Source organism: Schistocerca piceifrons, chromosome 2 (assembly GCF_021461385.2).
Source record: "Schistocerca piceifrons isolate TAMUIC-IGC-003096 chromosome 2, iqSchPice1.1, whole genome shotgun sequence".
Taxonomy (NCBI): Eukaryota; Metazoa; Arthropoda; class Insecta; order Orthoptera; family Acrididae; genus Schistocerca; species Schistocerca piceifrons.
In genome coordinates, this window is record NC_060139.1 from 701238044 (window position 1) to 701253891 (window position 15848).

Below are 15848 nucleotides of genomic sequence, written 5' to 3' on the forward strand. Positions count from 1 at the left end.
TAATACTAAGCTCTTTGAATTGAACAGTTGATTAGTATACACATTTACTATGCCATAGTGAAGATGCTAAGCTATAGAACGTTTTGAGTAATGAGTACTTGCTTTCCTATTGTTACTGATAATGTGCCAAGGAACCATATCATAAGCTCAGACCACGTTTTTATGTCAATGACAACGTCAATGTGTTATGCAGAGATGCCTCTGCATATGATTAAAAAGTTTAACTTTAAACCCTGTTGATGACCTCAGAGAAAATTTCTTGAAAACTAAACCTGAAGAATATACACCTGTTGATGAAATCATCATTCCTTTCAAACGAAGATTTGGTTATAGACAATACATGAATAATAAACCTCATAAATGGGGCATAAAGATGAAACTTCCTGGCAGATTAAAACTGTGTGCCGGACCGAGACTCGAACTCGGGACCTTTGCCTTTCGCGGGCAAGTGCTCTACCATCTGAGCTACCCAAGCACGCGCCCTCACAGATTTACTTCTGCCAGTACCTCGTCCCCTGCCTTCCAAACTTTACAGAAGCTCTCCTGCTCAGGAGTTGTGCTTGAGTAGCTCAGATGGTACAGCACTTGCCCGCGAAAGGCAAAGGCCCCGAGTTCGAGTCTCGGTCCAGCACACAGTTTTAATCTGTGAGGAAGTTTCATATTAGCGCACACTCCGCTGCAGAGTGAAAATCTCATTCTGGGGCATAAAGATGTTTGCAGTATCTAGATTTTCTCGAGTATTATATGATTTTATAATTCATGTTGGTAAAAACACCAAAGTTTCATAATATTCTGTGACAGCCGTTTTCCATCTTTTAGAGCACTTGTATCCCTAAAATGAAATGCTATGTTAGATACAGGGTCTGTAAGAGCTCAGAAGATTGCAGACTAAAAAGTGATGTTGAGCTATGCCCATAAAACAGACACAAATCAAAACATTACATCATCAAACTATGTTTGATGATGCGCCTGCAAAACGATCGAATGTTTCTGTTCAAACTGAATACGCCGGAATGCGTCGACTGTTTCGATTCAGTTCCTCTCACAGACTCGGTTCACTCGAAACAAGGAATGGATAGACAACCGATACGTAAAACTACTTTCCGTTATATGTAAATTGATGGTTGAGGGCGAGAAAGGAAATGAAAGAGAGAGCATTACCTATGTCAGCTGCATTGGAATGGTACGCGGAATCAGCAGCGACGAGTGTAAATGTGTGCCAGACCGGAACCGCGGAATCAGCAGCGACGAGTGTAAATTTGTGCCAGACCGGAACTCGAACGCAGGATCTCCTCCTTACCAGGCAGGTGTGTTACCCACTGCGCCATCCGGGATGCAGTGTTCATCGCAACTACGCGTGATACCTCGGCACGTCTCATGGCCGACCCACACTCTCACTGAGCGCCATCTGTCCGCAGTTGGTGTCCATTTCCTCCATGTTCGCGAACCTGAGTTTCCTGCGGAGGTCGGACGTAATAGCTCATCTGCACTGAAGAAGGTGGATTCATTGCCAATCTACTAGAATCAGTTATATGAATGCGTGGTGTTTGCTCTTTCGCACATATCCGAAAGAACAGATGCATACATATAATACGTAAAACGACAACCGAATGAGTCGATTGTTTTCCAAAAACCGACTGTTTTCATTCGGTTGTGCTCATCGGTAGGTCACGCCTGCAGATACTTCCACATCTGTCGATAACTCTCCATTTAAGATAACATGCTGCATCCTCAATCTAGTCACGGATTTCGTTTGATAGTCATATGATAATAAGCGCAAGTGTGGTATTAACTCGAAGCTTTTTAGAAATCAATAAATACTACATTTACCTGAATGGTTTGGTCCATGGCTTTCAAGGCTGGTTGGCATCGAGAAGGTCACTTCGTCCAAGATACCTCAATACCCATTTTCAATGTCAGGGCTCTTCTTTCATGATACAGTCTATACAAGGATAAACTCGTGGTGTAGACCACGTGACTCTAGGTTGTAGATAGTAGTATCATACATCCAGGTTTACCCAGATTTGTCCTAATTTTGCAGGTGTACAAAAGCGGCCTTTTTTTATTTTTTAAATTTTGTTTGTACAACTGTCCAGGGTCAATCGGGACCTTTCACTGTTTCTGGAGAAATTAGATTTATTGGAAATATAGATTTTAACAGATCTTAATTAAAATTCACTGAATGGGGACTGGCGCGTGATTAGGTTTGTTCATATTTTATTAAAAAACCAGTGGTGATGACTCTTAGACAATCTCCTATATGTACAGGGTATAGGGGTATAGGTACAGATACTGTGATAATTGATGGCCCAATAAGTACTCACCTCAGTGTGTTGAGTTGTTCTTTCTCTGAGTCTTACAGACCTCACATAATTTAATACCTGACTTTTTCTACACGGTCGTAACTGCACCATGAAGTGCACTACGCCTGTCAGTATAGGCTATCCATTTTGCGTCCCTGCGTCTGCATTTCGATACCGGACCTGCTGCCCAGAGGAAAATAAACTTTAATGACTTACTCTGACCCCCCCCCCCACACACACACACTTGGAGGTACTAACCAACATAAAAACATACTGCTCGTATTAGATATAAATGTTAGTCTCAAATGAGGTAAACCCTAATGTAACGTTGTTCAGTACAATTTCATCAGTCATCAATAGACATATCTGCTCTTATACCCCTAATACCCATACTTTCCATACTTCTTTGTTGAGAACAATGAGAAGCCGCCAACAATCTATCTCGTGCGCCGAGCCGCCCAGATGTGCCGCGTTGTCGACCAAGTTATCGTACACAAACTATATGTGTCCGGGAAAATAATCCGATTTAGCCCAAATTTTCAGTATTTTCGACGTCTTTGCCCAGTTTCGGCAATTCAAGTGTTGGCAGGCCTGTCCTGTGTTCATCATAAGAAAAAACTAGATATCAACATTACACAATGTATTATTCCGCGTTTGGTGGGATCTCACCGGATTTCGTTTCACGAGGAGCGGAAGCTCTCTCGAGTGGAACCAATTACGGTAATAATGATACATTCAAATGATTCAAATGGCTCTGAGCAATATGGGACTTAACATATGAGGTCATCAGTCCCCCAGAACTTAGAACTACTTAAGCCTAACTATCCTAAGGACATCACAGATCCATGCCCGAGGCAGGATTCGAACCTGCGACCGTAGCAACAGTGCGGTTCCGGACTGAAGTGCCTAGAACCGCTCGGTCACAGCGGCCGGCTAATGATACCTTATGTCGACTGAGCGATAATACAGGACAACAGCTTTACCGGCCCATTTAATTTGGACCGTACTGGCTACTCAGCTGGTCTAACTAATCTGCAGTGACGTTAGCAGTTGCACCTATGACGTAAAAAGTAACGAGAAAGAAACAATATAGCTTCGAATGTAATTTAATTTTTAAACAGAATGACATAATATTCAGCAAAACACCAGCAATACCGCCCCTTTTTAGCAGAGGAGACGGAAAGCATATCATGCTCTTGTTCGTAGCTAACATAGCGTTGTAATTACAAACAAGAGTACAAAATTTTGTAACTAAAATTTGAGGTAATTGTTCTGCACTAGAAATGTGTGACGCAAAAGCTTATTGCAGGGATTTCACGGTATAGTTCAATACTGAAGACATTGAAGGTATTAGTTACTGTCAGTCGCCTGGTAATCTCTCAGTTTCTTTCATCTCCAAATCCGCGAAATACGTTTCAGTACTGAAACTGTCATCTGCTACATTGATAATGACTCAATCGACAACAGAATCCTTGAAGCCATACAAGCAACCCATTTTCTGCTTTTCATCTACGGCACATGCCATTTTGTATCCCTCCAGCGTTCGACAGTGACGCGAGACAATGCTTCGTGCGGGACTGCATCTGACAATTTAAATGTATTTTTATTTCTCCCCGCAAATTCCTTAACTTTTCTCCAGATCAGTTGTGTTGGGTTCATATTGTAATTGTACAGTGGCAAATGTAGAAATGCAGCATTTTATGGTGTGCTCAATGCTGCAAAAATTATTGTTGTCTATGTTTCCGCAACACTTATCACTCTGGCTCGTGAGAGACCACATCAATGGGCATAATCCAATGAAAATATTTGATTTTTCATTTTTGTTATAAAAATTTGATTGTCATGTTTTCTTAATTTAACCAAACCTGGTAACAATTTTTTATAAAATATGAATAGTAAAGAATTTATTTTCCTAATGAAAACAGGAATTTTGCGTGCTTTATTTATTTAAAACTAGGAGAGGTTCATTTTTCATTAACATGATTAGATATGTTTTAATTAGCATATATTTGATGAATTTGACACATAAAAGATGTAGGTATTATAATCTGAACCAAATGAAATGAAATGATCATATGGCATTGTTGGCCGGGAGGTCCCATTCGGGTTCGGCCGCAAAGTGCAAGTCTTATTACAGTCGTTGCCACATTGAGCGACTTGCGTGCCCATTATGAGGATGGAATGACGATGAGGGCAACACAACACCCAGTTCATGAGCGGAGAAAATCGGGCCGGGAATTGAACCCAGGTCCACTGCATGGGAGGCAAGCATGTTACCACTAAGCTAAGCAGACAGACATCTGAACAAACCAAATAAATAACGACGAAAATGAAGTTTGAACCCATCTCTTTCTTCAATGCTAACGACTCCACAATGCAGCCTATACTCTAGTAGCTCTTAATTTAATAAGTACATTTCCTCAGAAAAGTTCAATGCTGATTTTTTTCCTGTAAAATTGTGAAAAACATTACGAACAACATGTTTCTATGAGCGTGTCTCACTACTGAATAGGAAGCAACGTCAGCCATTTTCACCTAAGCACTGTTTTAACAGCGCGATAAGCAGGGCACAATAAAGAGAGACTGCGACTGTCCACGATTGTTGAAATAAAAGCTTATAGCTAAAATATAATTAAGAAAAAATTTGATGGCTGTTAATGTATTAGAATATCTTAAAGATTCATTTACTGAAACATAATAACAAAGATAACGAACATTTGATGTAATATTAATAACACTTCTCCTTATAATTTATCTTTCCTAACCATATAACAGCTTATGGTTAGCATCATGATTGAATGTAGATATTGTCATCAATGGTTTTGGCTTTCTGGTCGGTAACTCTGATCAAATTCTATGTATTGGCATCTGTGTTCTATTTCTATTTATTTTTGATATGAAATATCATGTATGTTAGACTGGGTATAATTATTGTGGTCTCTGTTTTGAACGTTTCTGTAAGTTCCATGTCTTTGTAGGATATGTCCCTTACTTCTTTCCTTTTGTAACTTTTTATGACTGTGTCAATTTTTGACATCATGACTTTGTAAGTTTTATCATATATTTAATTCCTCTTCCTTATGCCCTTCCTACAAACACTTCCATAATATTTTATTATTTTCACAGTTGTATTACTTTTATAATATGTTTAAGGACAGTGTTAAAAGCCACAGCTTATTTTCCCCATTGTATCCCTAGTTTTGTCAATAAATATATATAATCATATGATATGATCATTTCTCTGTGTTTTGATTTTATAATTCAGTATTGTCTTCCTTTGTTAGTATTTATCAGTATGCTAAATGATCTTTTTTGATTGTGTCTGATGACTATGTAGCAATGTTGATGAAATATTTGTTAACCACTGTGTTACTGTGTAGATTCATACCATGTCTTTTTATTTATTTATATCTATATGATAAATAGAATTTTAATTTCATTTTATGATTGTCTACTCATTTGCATGACATATTTTTCTAACCAATGTGTAAAAGTTTAGTTAAGTTTCTTTATAAAAATTTTTCGTTATAATGTGTCATATGTATAAAATTTCATATGTTTGATTCTACATATTCTAAAGCCCTTTTAAATTTTTCTTCACTCTTAAAAATTGTATTTCCTTCATATTAATTTAATTTAATGTGTATTTTTGTATGATCGCTTGACTGATTTTAATTTCATCGATTGATCTGTAGCTTGTATTTGTTAAATGGATTGTAAAATATTGTAATTCTTACATTCAGCAAACTTGTTTACTTGAATTTTATATTTTATTTTATTGGTGCTTTTATGTAATCTCAATCAAGTGAAGAACTATTTATGCTTTAGTACTGTAATGTGATTATCACCTAATTGGTTGCTGGCAACTTCTTTGGATTCAGTCAAGACTGTTATCTTTGACTTTGAAGTTCTTTGACTTGTATTGCCGTACATAACTTGTCGTCCTTGTGTCATTGTGCCAACATGTTTTTATCTTGTTACAACTCTTGATTTTATGTTATCTTGGCAATTATGGTTTCCAGTGATATCTTACTTCAAAGCATGTCTGACATGTGATACATTTGTGATAATTTTCATGTTTTGATCGATTTAACATTTTTTCTGTTGGCTTTGTCACATTGTCGACTTTTATGTGCTGAACAGCTGCCGTTGGTGATGGTTCAGAACCGAAACCGGTAGCAAAGTAAAACAACATTACTACAGACAGCACAACGTTATGCATTAAAAAAAATAATACGCAAGTAGGACCTACTTCCAAGAGCGTAACAACAGCCGTGTACGTGTGCTGCGGCTGCTGACGAATCTTCGCGTTTGTTCATGTTTACATCAGGGTTATTCTTATGGTGAACGATATATGCAGGGTGTATCGAAAAGAATCATTCGATTTTAAAAAAATCATAACTGTTTTGCTACTTGAGATATATGCGTGAACAATGTACTGTTGGAAAGAGCAAACTCTCGAATTTTACGTGGTTCTCGCTAGGTACCAGCAGTGTGCGCCCACTTCTGTTCTAGTAAAAATTATGTCGGGCCAATAGAAAGCGTTTTGTGTTCTACGTTTTGCGCAGTGCGGGTCAATAATAGCTGGTGAGGATCCTACAGAGCATTAGACGATGGCATGAACAATTGGCGAGAAACAGATTGTTCGTGTAAAGGCAAATCGCCGGGCCGTCCCCGAGTGCCTGACACAGAAGTCGAACGCATCCACCATAGTTTCACAAGGAGTTTGCAGAAATCAGTTCGTTGTGTAGCTCGACAGCTCAACGTGCCCCCGATGTCCGTCTGGCGCATGTTGCGTCGACATTTACACATGAAACCATAGAAAATTCAGCTACTTCAAGCTCTTCGTGTCGGCGCCAAACAACTTATGCAATTTAGTTCTTGGCAAAATGGAGGATGGCTGTTTTCTTCCACACTTATTGTTTAGCGACGAGGCAACATCCATTTAATGTGAAAGGTGAAACCTCGTATTGTGAGAATATGGGGTACGATACAACCACATGAAGTTGTACAACATGAGAGTGACTCTCCAAAATGGAATGTGTTTTGTGCAGTTTCACGGGAGAAGGTGCATGGTCCATTATTCTTTGTCGAGAACACTATTACAGGACTTTCTTTTCCCACAGTTGGAGACTGACTCAAACGACTTCATTTACTAACAGGATGGGGCAGCGCGAGCCTGGCATCTGGAAGTGCTGGAATTTTTTAATCGAAGCATTACTGAGCGATGGATCGGTCACACTGGACCAAATGATTCAGCTTTACATTACTGCTCTTCAAGATCACCGGGCCTGACTGTTTGTGATTATTTCTTGTGGGAATTATAAAAGACTCTGTTGATGTGCCTCCGTTAAGAACAACAATGAATGAACTGAGACATCGCATAACAGCAGCTGTGGAAGCTGTAACTCAGGACATGCTTGCTGCAGTGTGGGAATAATTTGAATACCGCATTGACATACACTGTGCATCTCAAGGGGGGCACATTGAAAACCTACGGAATGGTATGAAAACAACTTTTTGTGTTTTCCGTTCATCACAAAACAAAATTCTTTGTATGTGTTTAAAAGTTTCAGAAATACAGACATGCCAAACTGGATGCAGACGTGCCAGATTGGATAATTGTTTTTGATACATCCTGTACAATATTTATAGAGAACCCAAGAGTGCTGCGTACTCACCGTCGCGGTGTATGGGCGGCGGCGAGGGCAGCGGTGAACGCGAGGGTAGCCCGTGCGTGTAGAGGCCGAGGTGCGGGAAGCCGTCGAGCGGGGGCGGCGGCGGCGAACCCGGCGGGGGCGGAGGGGGTGTCAGCGGGTTGTGCAGGATGGACTTGCGGCGCTCGTGCGGCTCGGAGACGGAGCTGATGCGGCGCAGGCGCGGTGGGTCGTGCTCGTTGGCCACGACGGGGTCGGAGGCGATGCTGACGCGCCGGTGGCGGGTCTCCGTCCCTCCCGGGGACGGCGACCTGTCTCTCGCCGCCGGCGGCACCGGCAGCGTGGACCCCGCGGGCGGCGAGGCCGGCGGCTGTTGGTTGGAATCGCTGCCCGCGTCGCCGCCATCTGCAACAACCAGCGGTCAAATCAGTCGCGCCCTCAATGGCTGCTGCATTCGCGTCATACAAATACACTGAAGCGCCAAAGAAACTGGTGTAGACATCCGTATTCAAATGCAGAGAGGTGTAAACAGGCACAATACGGCGCCGCGGTCGGCAACGGCTATGTAAGACAAGTGTCTGACGCAGTTGTTAGATCGGTTAGTGTTGCTGCAATGGCAGGCTATCAAGACTTAAGTGAGCGGTGTTACAGTCGGCGCACGTGCGATGGGCAAAGCATCTCCGAGATAGCGATGAAGTGGAGATTTTCCCGTACGACCATTTCACGAGGGTACCGTGAATATCAGGAATCCGGTAAAACATTAAACCTCCGACATCGAAGCGTCGGGTAAAAGATCCTGCAAGTACGGGACCAACGACGACTGTAGAGAATCGTTCAACGTGGCAGAAGTGCAACCCTTTCGTAAGATTGCTGCAGATTTCAATGCTGGGCCATCAACAAGTGTCAGTGTGCGAATCATTCAACGAAACGTCGTCGACATGGGTCGTCGGGGCCGAAGGCCCAGTAGTGTACCCTTGATGACTGCACGAGACAGAGCTTTACGCCTCGCCTGCGCCCGTCAACACCGACAATGTACTGTTGATGACTGGAAACATGTTGTCTGGTCGAACAGTCTCGCATCAAATTGTATCGAGCGGATGAACGTGAACAGGTATGGAATCAACCTCATGAATCCATGGACACTGCATGTCAGCAGGGGACCGTTCAAGCTGGTAGAGGCTCTGTAGTGGTGTGTGGTGTGCGCAGTTGGAGTGATATGGGACCCCTGATATTTCTAGACACTACTGTGACATGTACGCAAGCATTCTGTCTGATCACCTGCATCTATTCATGTCCATTGTGAATTCCGACGGACTTGGGCAATTCCAGCAGGACAACGCGACCCCCCACACATCCGTAATTGCTACAGAGTGGCTCGAGGAACAGTCTTCTGAGTTTAAACACTTCCGCTGGCCACCAGACTCCCCAGACATGAGCAGTATTGAGCATTTCTGGGATACCTTGCAACGTACTGTTCATAAGAGGTCTGCACCCTCTCGTATTCTTACGGATTTATAGACAGCCCAGCAGGATTCATGTTGTCAGTTCCCTCCAGCACTACTTCAGACATTAGGCGAGTCCATGCCAAGTCGTTTTGCGGCACTTCTGCGTGCTTGCGGGGGCCCTACACGATATTAGGCAGGTGTACCAGTTTTACATATCAGGAATCCGGTAAAACATCAAATCTCCGACATTGATGCGACCGGATAAAGATCCTGCAAGAACGGGATCAACGACGACTGAGGAGAATTATTCAACGTAACAGAAGTGCAGTAAGTGGCAAGTCAGTAGACATTTTCGGCAGAAGTCAGATTCCATAAAGCTCTTCTGGAAAACTGACGTATGTCCGCAGAGAACAAATCCGCAGTCAATAATTTTCAAACTAATTTATTATTCGTCTTGATTATACCCGTTTTTCTTTAACTAACCATTTTCTATTCGACATGAAACATCCTCAGATCTGCAGACAACAGCAAAATAATTAATTAGCAAGTACTCTACGAAATAAAAATATTACGATACAGTTAAAAAATCAAACATCAAATGCACTAGAACGTACCCGAATGTATCGGTTACAAGAGTAACCTGTCCAAGTGTCAGTAAATTTACGTGTTACCTCATACAATGCAATAATGGTTTGGTAGAATGCACGTTATTAATGTAGCCCACAAAGCTACTGCCGACATGTGGCGGCTGGTACATTTGTCATGTTTGAATAAAACGAATAATCCGACACTGAATTAGTAATAATAATAATTTATTTGGTGAGAATGGAGGTACTTAATAATAATCTTCGGTTTCTCACATAGAGTAAATATCTCTGGAGTGAGCATTGCGTTCTGCGCATGTTGTCAACATTAAACCAGGATTGTCACGTGTTTTCGGGACTTCACTGTGCTTGTGTGCTTTCTGCAGCGTTTGAAGTTTATAATATCAAGAGTTTTTGTTGTGTCTCAACGCTTGTTGATAGTGTAATAGCGAGGGTGAATTACTGTTGTTGCTACGGATGCAAAGAAAAATATGTGAAAGGAGGAATAGTAACTTTTCATGGGTACATACCATGTAGCTCTAATTATAGTTATCATATTAGTAAGAGACACTGTACATGTTTAAAAATTTCGAGACGCCTAATAATTAAGGCTTGATTCTGTAGACCTATTTTTCTACTATTTTATGACTATAAAACAGATATCACGACTTGTACAAAAGCTTACAAACAATCGCTTCCTCTCGTGAATTTGCTAGTGGAACAGGAAAGTGAAAGGTTAGTTGTTTCAGTAAATACTATCCTCCATGCATTTATCAGTAACTTGTCGATTATGTATATAGATTACTCAGTCTACTATTTATTTAATAAACTGGGAGAAAGTACTTAAAATGCGTTAAATAAATACCTCAAAGTGCCACCAGTAAGAAAAATTGTGCTTTAGGTCGCAAAAACGAGAAAATAAATACTCACAAATACAAGTAAAAAGGACGAATTAGCAGGGATATAATCGCTAATGTGTGGCAAATTCGGTGTTTTTCGGACTCTTGCAAAAGTACTAGCGTACTGTCAAGTCGTTTTGCAGGAGTATCACTGCAAAAATGTACGTCAGGCTCTGTAATACTATAAAGTGCCGTATCATACCGAAAACTACCAAAAATCGAGTGCATGTGAACTATGATACCTATCGCAAAGAAGCAGAATGTAATATCACTTGCCCTTAAAAGTTACGTAGCTGGTTTATTCCCGGTATAAAATGGATACTGTTAAAATGTCTGCGCAACATATATAAATAATCCACGACACGTACGAAAAGAATCCGTCTGTACTAGGGATGTAGTGACATTCTAAATAAACAGGGCGCTATACGGACAAACACGGTGTCCCGAGATCACGTGACCAGGCCGACAATGTATGTTGACAACACAAAATCTGTTCTGCGCATGTGAATGCTCACTCCAGAGATATTTACTCTATGGTTTCTCAATGTTAAAAGACACTAAAAAACATTATAAAATATTTGTGAATTACAAGACGTACGGCAACCTGTGCGGCCATCTGCGGCCGTCTGCAGATCACTGATCGGCTCGCGGAGCAACACCAAAACAATGATCGCACGAGGTAGCAAACCGCGACGAAGACATGCCTACAGCAACGTCATGAACATTGACGATATCCGTCTGTTAAACTACAAATAGCGTGTTTATAACGTCTCTTAACGTCGACAGACCACAGATTTTAATTAAGTACCTCCAGTCTCGCCAGACAAACTAATATTGTTATTAATTCAGTGTCGGTGTATAAGTTTTATTCAGATGTGACAAACATACCACACGCCGCCTCTCGGCCGTAGCCTTATGGGCTATATTAATAACACGCATTCTATCAACCACTATTTTATTATGTAATAAAATGGTTCACATGGCTCTGAGCACTATGGGACTTAACTTCTGAGGTCATCAGTCCCCCAGAACTTAGAACTACTTAAACCTAACTAACCTATGGACATCACACACATCCATGCCCGAGGCAGGATTCGAACCTGCGACCGTAACGGTCGCGCTGTTCCTATTATGTAATACAGCTTGTAAATGTGCTGATACACTATGTGCTCAAAAGTATCCGGTCACCTGGCTGAAATTGACTTACAAGTTCGTGGCGCCCCCCATCGGTGTTGCTGGAATTCAATATGGTGTTGACCCACCCTTAGTCTTGATGACAGCTTCCACTCTCACAGGCATACGTTCAATCAGGTGCTGGAAGGTTTCTTGGGGAATGGCAGTCCATTCTTCACGGAGCGCTGAATTGAGGAGAGGTATCGATGCCGGTCGGCGAGGCCTTGCACGAAGTCGGCCTTCCACAACATCCCAAAGGTGTTTTTTAGTACTCAGGTCAGAAATTCTGTGCAGGCCAGTCCATTACAGGGATGTTGCTGTCGTGCATTTGAATAGGTGCTCGATCGTGTTTAAAGATGCAGTCGCCATCCCCGAATTGCTCTTCAACAGTGGGAAGCAAGAAGGTGCTTGAAACTTTAGTGTAGGACTGTGCTGTGATAGTGCCACGCAAAACAACTCGCTGCGAAAGCAAAGGTCCCGAGTTCGAGTGTTTGTCTGGCACGCAGTTTTGATCTGCCAGGAAGTTTCAATGTTGTCATACGTTCTCACTCTACGTGAACTGCGTAAAGATATGGAATCCACGAAAATGATCAATAACTTCACGCTGCATCTCCTCCCTTGCCGATCAGATCCTGATGGTGATATTTCTTTCACTTCAGCATTCGAACAGAAAGTTTCAGAATAAGAGCTCCACCGCACAGGTGTGAGTAATGTGCCTCGGTTAAGGAAGCGGGTAGTAATTCACTATTCTACAAACCAAATAATTTGGCGTTATTCCTCCCCTTCAGTCTGTTTACTCACATTCTATATGACATTTATCAACCGCCGCTGTGCACCACCTTCTTATTATTTTTACAGTCACAATTTGTGGGGAAGAATATCAGATTGTCGACGCCTGCTGTTACATAAATGTAACGCGTACGGACAGCGCTGAAATGTGAGATACTATAAAGCTGTAGAAAATTTTAGTGAGTTAATACACGTAATTGCACTTGTGAACAAGTGGTTGTCAATCCAGCCCCAGTGAAATATTTCCGCTAAAAGTGTATTTCTACACCTGTATGCTCGTTCAATAACACACTCAGAGCACCTGGAAGGCATACTACATTCTCTATCATAAATCCATTGTATCAAAGTGATCCGCTCTATCAAAATGCTAACAATGAAATGTAGCAGAATCAAACAAGATCCCGCTGTTAACGAAAAAAATTGTTAGTGTGCTCGAAACCAACAACATTAAAAGTAAAATTCCTAATCCTTATACGGAGGCAGTGACATCTAATTGTCTGTGTGCCCGTTATTATAATAATAATAATTATTATTGTTGTTATTATTATTATCGTGTGCATCAATTACAACAACAAATCCAACACACATTTATCCAAAAAATAGGCATATGCCACTATTTACACTATGTAAACATTCAACGACTCAGACTACACAGAAGTTTCGAAACAGTCCAGCGCATCGCCTCGTCAGATTCTTCATATAGACTCCCGATACCACCAGGGAAGCGTCTGTTAGGGCACTCATTTGCAATATCGCTCATTGTCTGAATATCACCACAGTAATACGTACTGTTAGTGGTATGATTTCGGCAAGGGTCTTATATTGAATTTTCTGAAAACAATGCCCTCTTACGCAACATGTTGAGCAATCGGCAGTTTAAAGTGCACCAAAGTTAAAAGAAAAGCAGATGGCGCGTACTCAGTGATGGGTTGCCTTATCGTCCTGTTCTTGCTCCGTTGTTATTCAGTCTCTACACAGCAGACCTGCTGAACTTGACCTACCGGAAATCCCAACGTGCAGATGGCCTTCGAATGTCATATCAGAGTGAAGATATTTCTGAATGTGAAAAACCCCTAACAAATAGCCTCACTAAACTCTTCGGATCATGGTATCTTAGACATAACATTTGTAAAACGTAAACATGTCTTTTTCACCTCTCTAATCGTCTAGCTTCGCCCAACCCAAGATCAGCCTGCGGTTTGGCTCTCTTGGCCTAGTCAAATACAACGTTAAGCCAAAATACCATGGTGTCACATTAGACACAACGCCGTCACATCACAAACTCCTTTGTAACACAGCGATAAAAGATACAAACTCGAGTAAACAGTGAGGAATCTCGCAGCCTGTACATTGGGAGCAAATGCGTTAGTTCTCCGTGGAGAAACTCTTTCATTGGTATGTTCTTCAGCACTAAAACATGTTGTATTCCCTCAAATCTTCTCCAGTCCGGAATCTGTTAAGCTAGGCCCATACGTCACTAACATGATGAAGGGCTGAAACTTCAACAGTTGGGTTGACAGTAAGTTCGTGGTTCCGTGTTTTCGAGGCTTGCCGCTCACGTTTCCATATAAAGTCCCGGCTGAACCCAGTGGAGAGCATTTGAACTCCTTCCTTTGCTGCTTTCCTGGATCTGAGGCGTTTCCGAGAGAACGAGAGTAAATCTTCGTGAAGAGGGATTGATTCACTTTTAGAAACTTGATGGCAAAGATTGTAGAGAGACCCTTTTCTACGAAAATGAGCTGGCTAGATGTTCGATAGTATTGGCAGCCAGCATGTAGGTGTAGATCTGACTGTACCATTAATGGTTCTCATAGCTGCACTCCAATGAGCGTCAACCTTCTTCACATGAGCGCTACGGAGCCAAACCAGTGCGCAATATTGTACTGCAGAACATACCAACGAAAGAGTTTCTCCTCGGAGAACTAACGCATTTGCTCCCAATAAACAATTTGAGAGACAATCTGAGTAGCCGTCTTGGGTTGTTTGCAGATGACGCTGTCGTTTGTTAACTAGTAAGGTCATCAGAACATCAAAAAAATTTGCAAAACGATTTAGAAAAGATATCTGTATGGTGCAAAAATTGGCAATTGACCCTAAGTAACGAAAAGTGTGAGATCATGCACGTAAGTGCTAAACGAAATCCGTTTAACTTCGATTACACGATAAATAAGTCAAATCTAAAGGCCTTAAATTCAACTAAATACCTAGGAATTATAATTACGAACAACTTAAGTTGGAACACATAGGAAATGTTGTGGAGAAGGCTAAGCAAAGACTGCGTTTTTTGGCAGGACGCTTAGAAAAATAACAGATTTACTAAAGAGACTGCCTACACTACGCTTGTCCGCTGTATTTTAGAATACCGCTGCACGATGTCGGATCCTTACCAGATATGATTGACGGTGTACATTGAAAAAGTTCAAAGAAGAGCAGCACAGAAAGATGTAGCTGTTCGTTCTTTCCGAGCACTATACGATATTATAATAATAAAGAATTGTGAAGGTGGTTCGATGAACCCTCTGCCAGACACTTAAATGTCATTTGCAGAGTATCAATGTAGATTTAGATGTAGATGTCGATACGGGTTGTGCAGCCCATGTAGTGTTTCCTTGTTTACACAAGATGTTGTTGTAGCAGCTACTTTATGATTCGTGTTCATTCAATGTTTCTCATACGTTAGTGCTCTACCTAATCTGATACCCAAGTATTTTGGGGTCGTGCAATGCTCTAGTCGTTTCCCCTCCCATGCTACTTGTAGCGTCTTTGACGCTTGTCAATTTCTCGGGTGAGAAACACATGTTTGTGTCTTCGACGGGTTAGGTTTGTGTTAGTTTTCCTTGTAATAGACAGCCAGTAGTTCAAGAGCTTCTGATAATTTCTTTTAGACGGTCTCAAAGTTATTTGCTTGGGCTGTAATGCCACAGTCATCTGCGTATATAAAGCTTTGAGTGCCTTCTGACAGTGGGTGGCTGATCATTAGTATAGATGTTGAAAAGCA

At 41.4% G+C, this 15848-nt stretch overlaps 1 protein-coding gene across 1 annotated transcript in view; it reads right to left on the bottom strand.

The window, feature by feature from the left end:
• LOC124775761 (sodium/hydrogen exchanger 9B2-like) overlaps positions 1 to 8414 on the bottom strand; it is a 203337-nt gene extending 194923 nt beyond the window's left edge. The window contains exons 1-2 of the mRNA XM_047250591.1: positions 8397 to 8414; positions 7985 to 8330 (exon numbers count right to left, since the gene is read on the bottom strand). Of these exons, the coding sequence (XP_047106547.1) occupies positions 7985 to 8330; positions 8397 to 8414 (364 nt within the window). The remainder of the gene's footprint in view (positions 1 to 7984; positions 8331 to 8396) is intronic.
• Positions 8415 to 15848: the final 7434 nt, after the last annotated feature.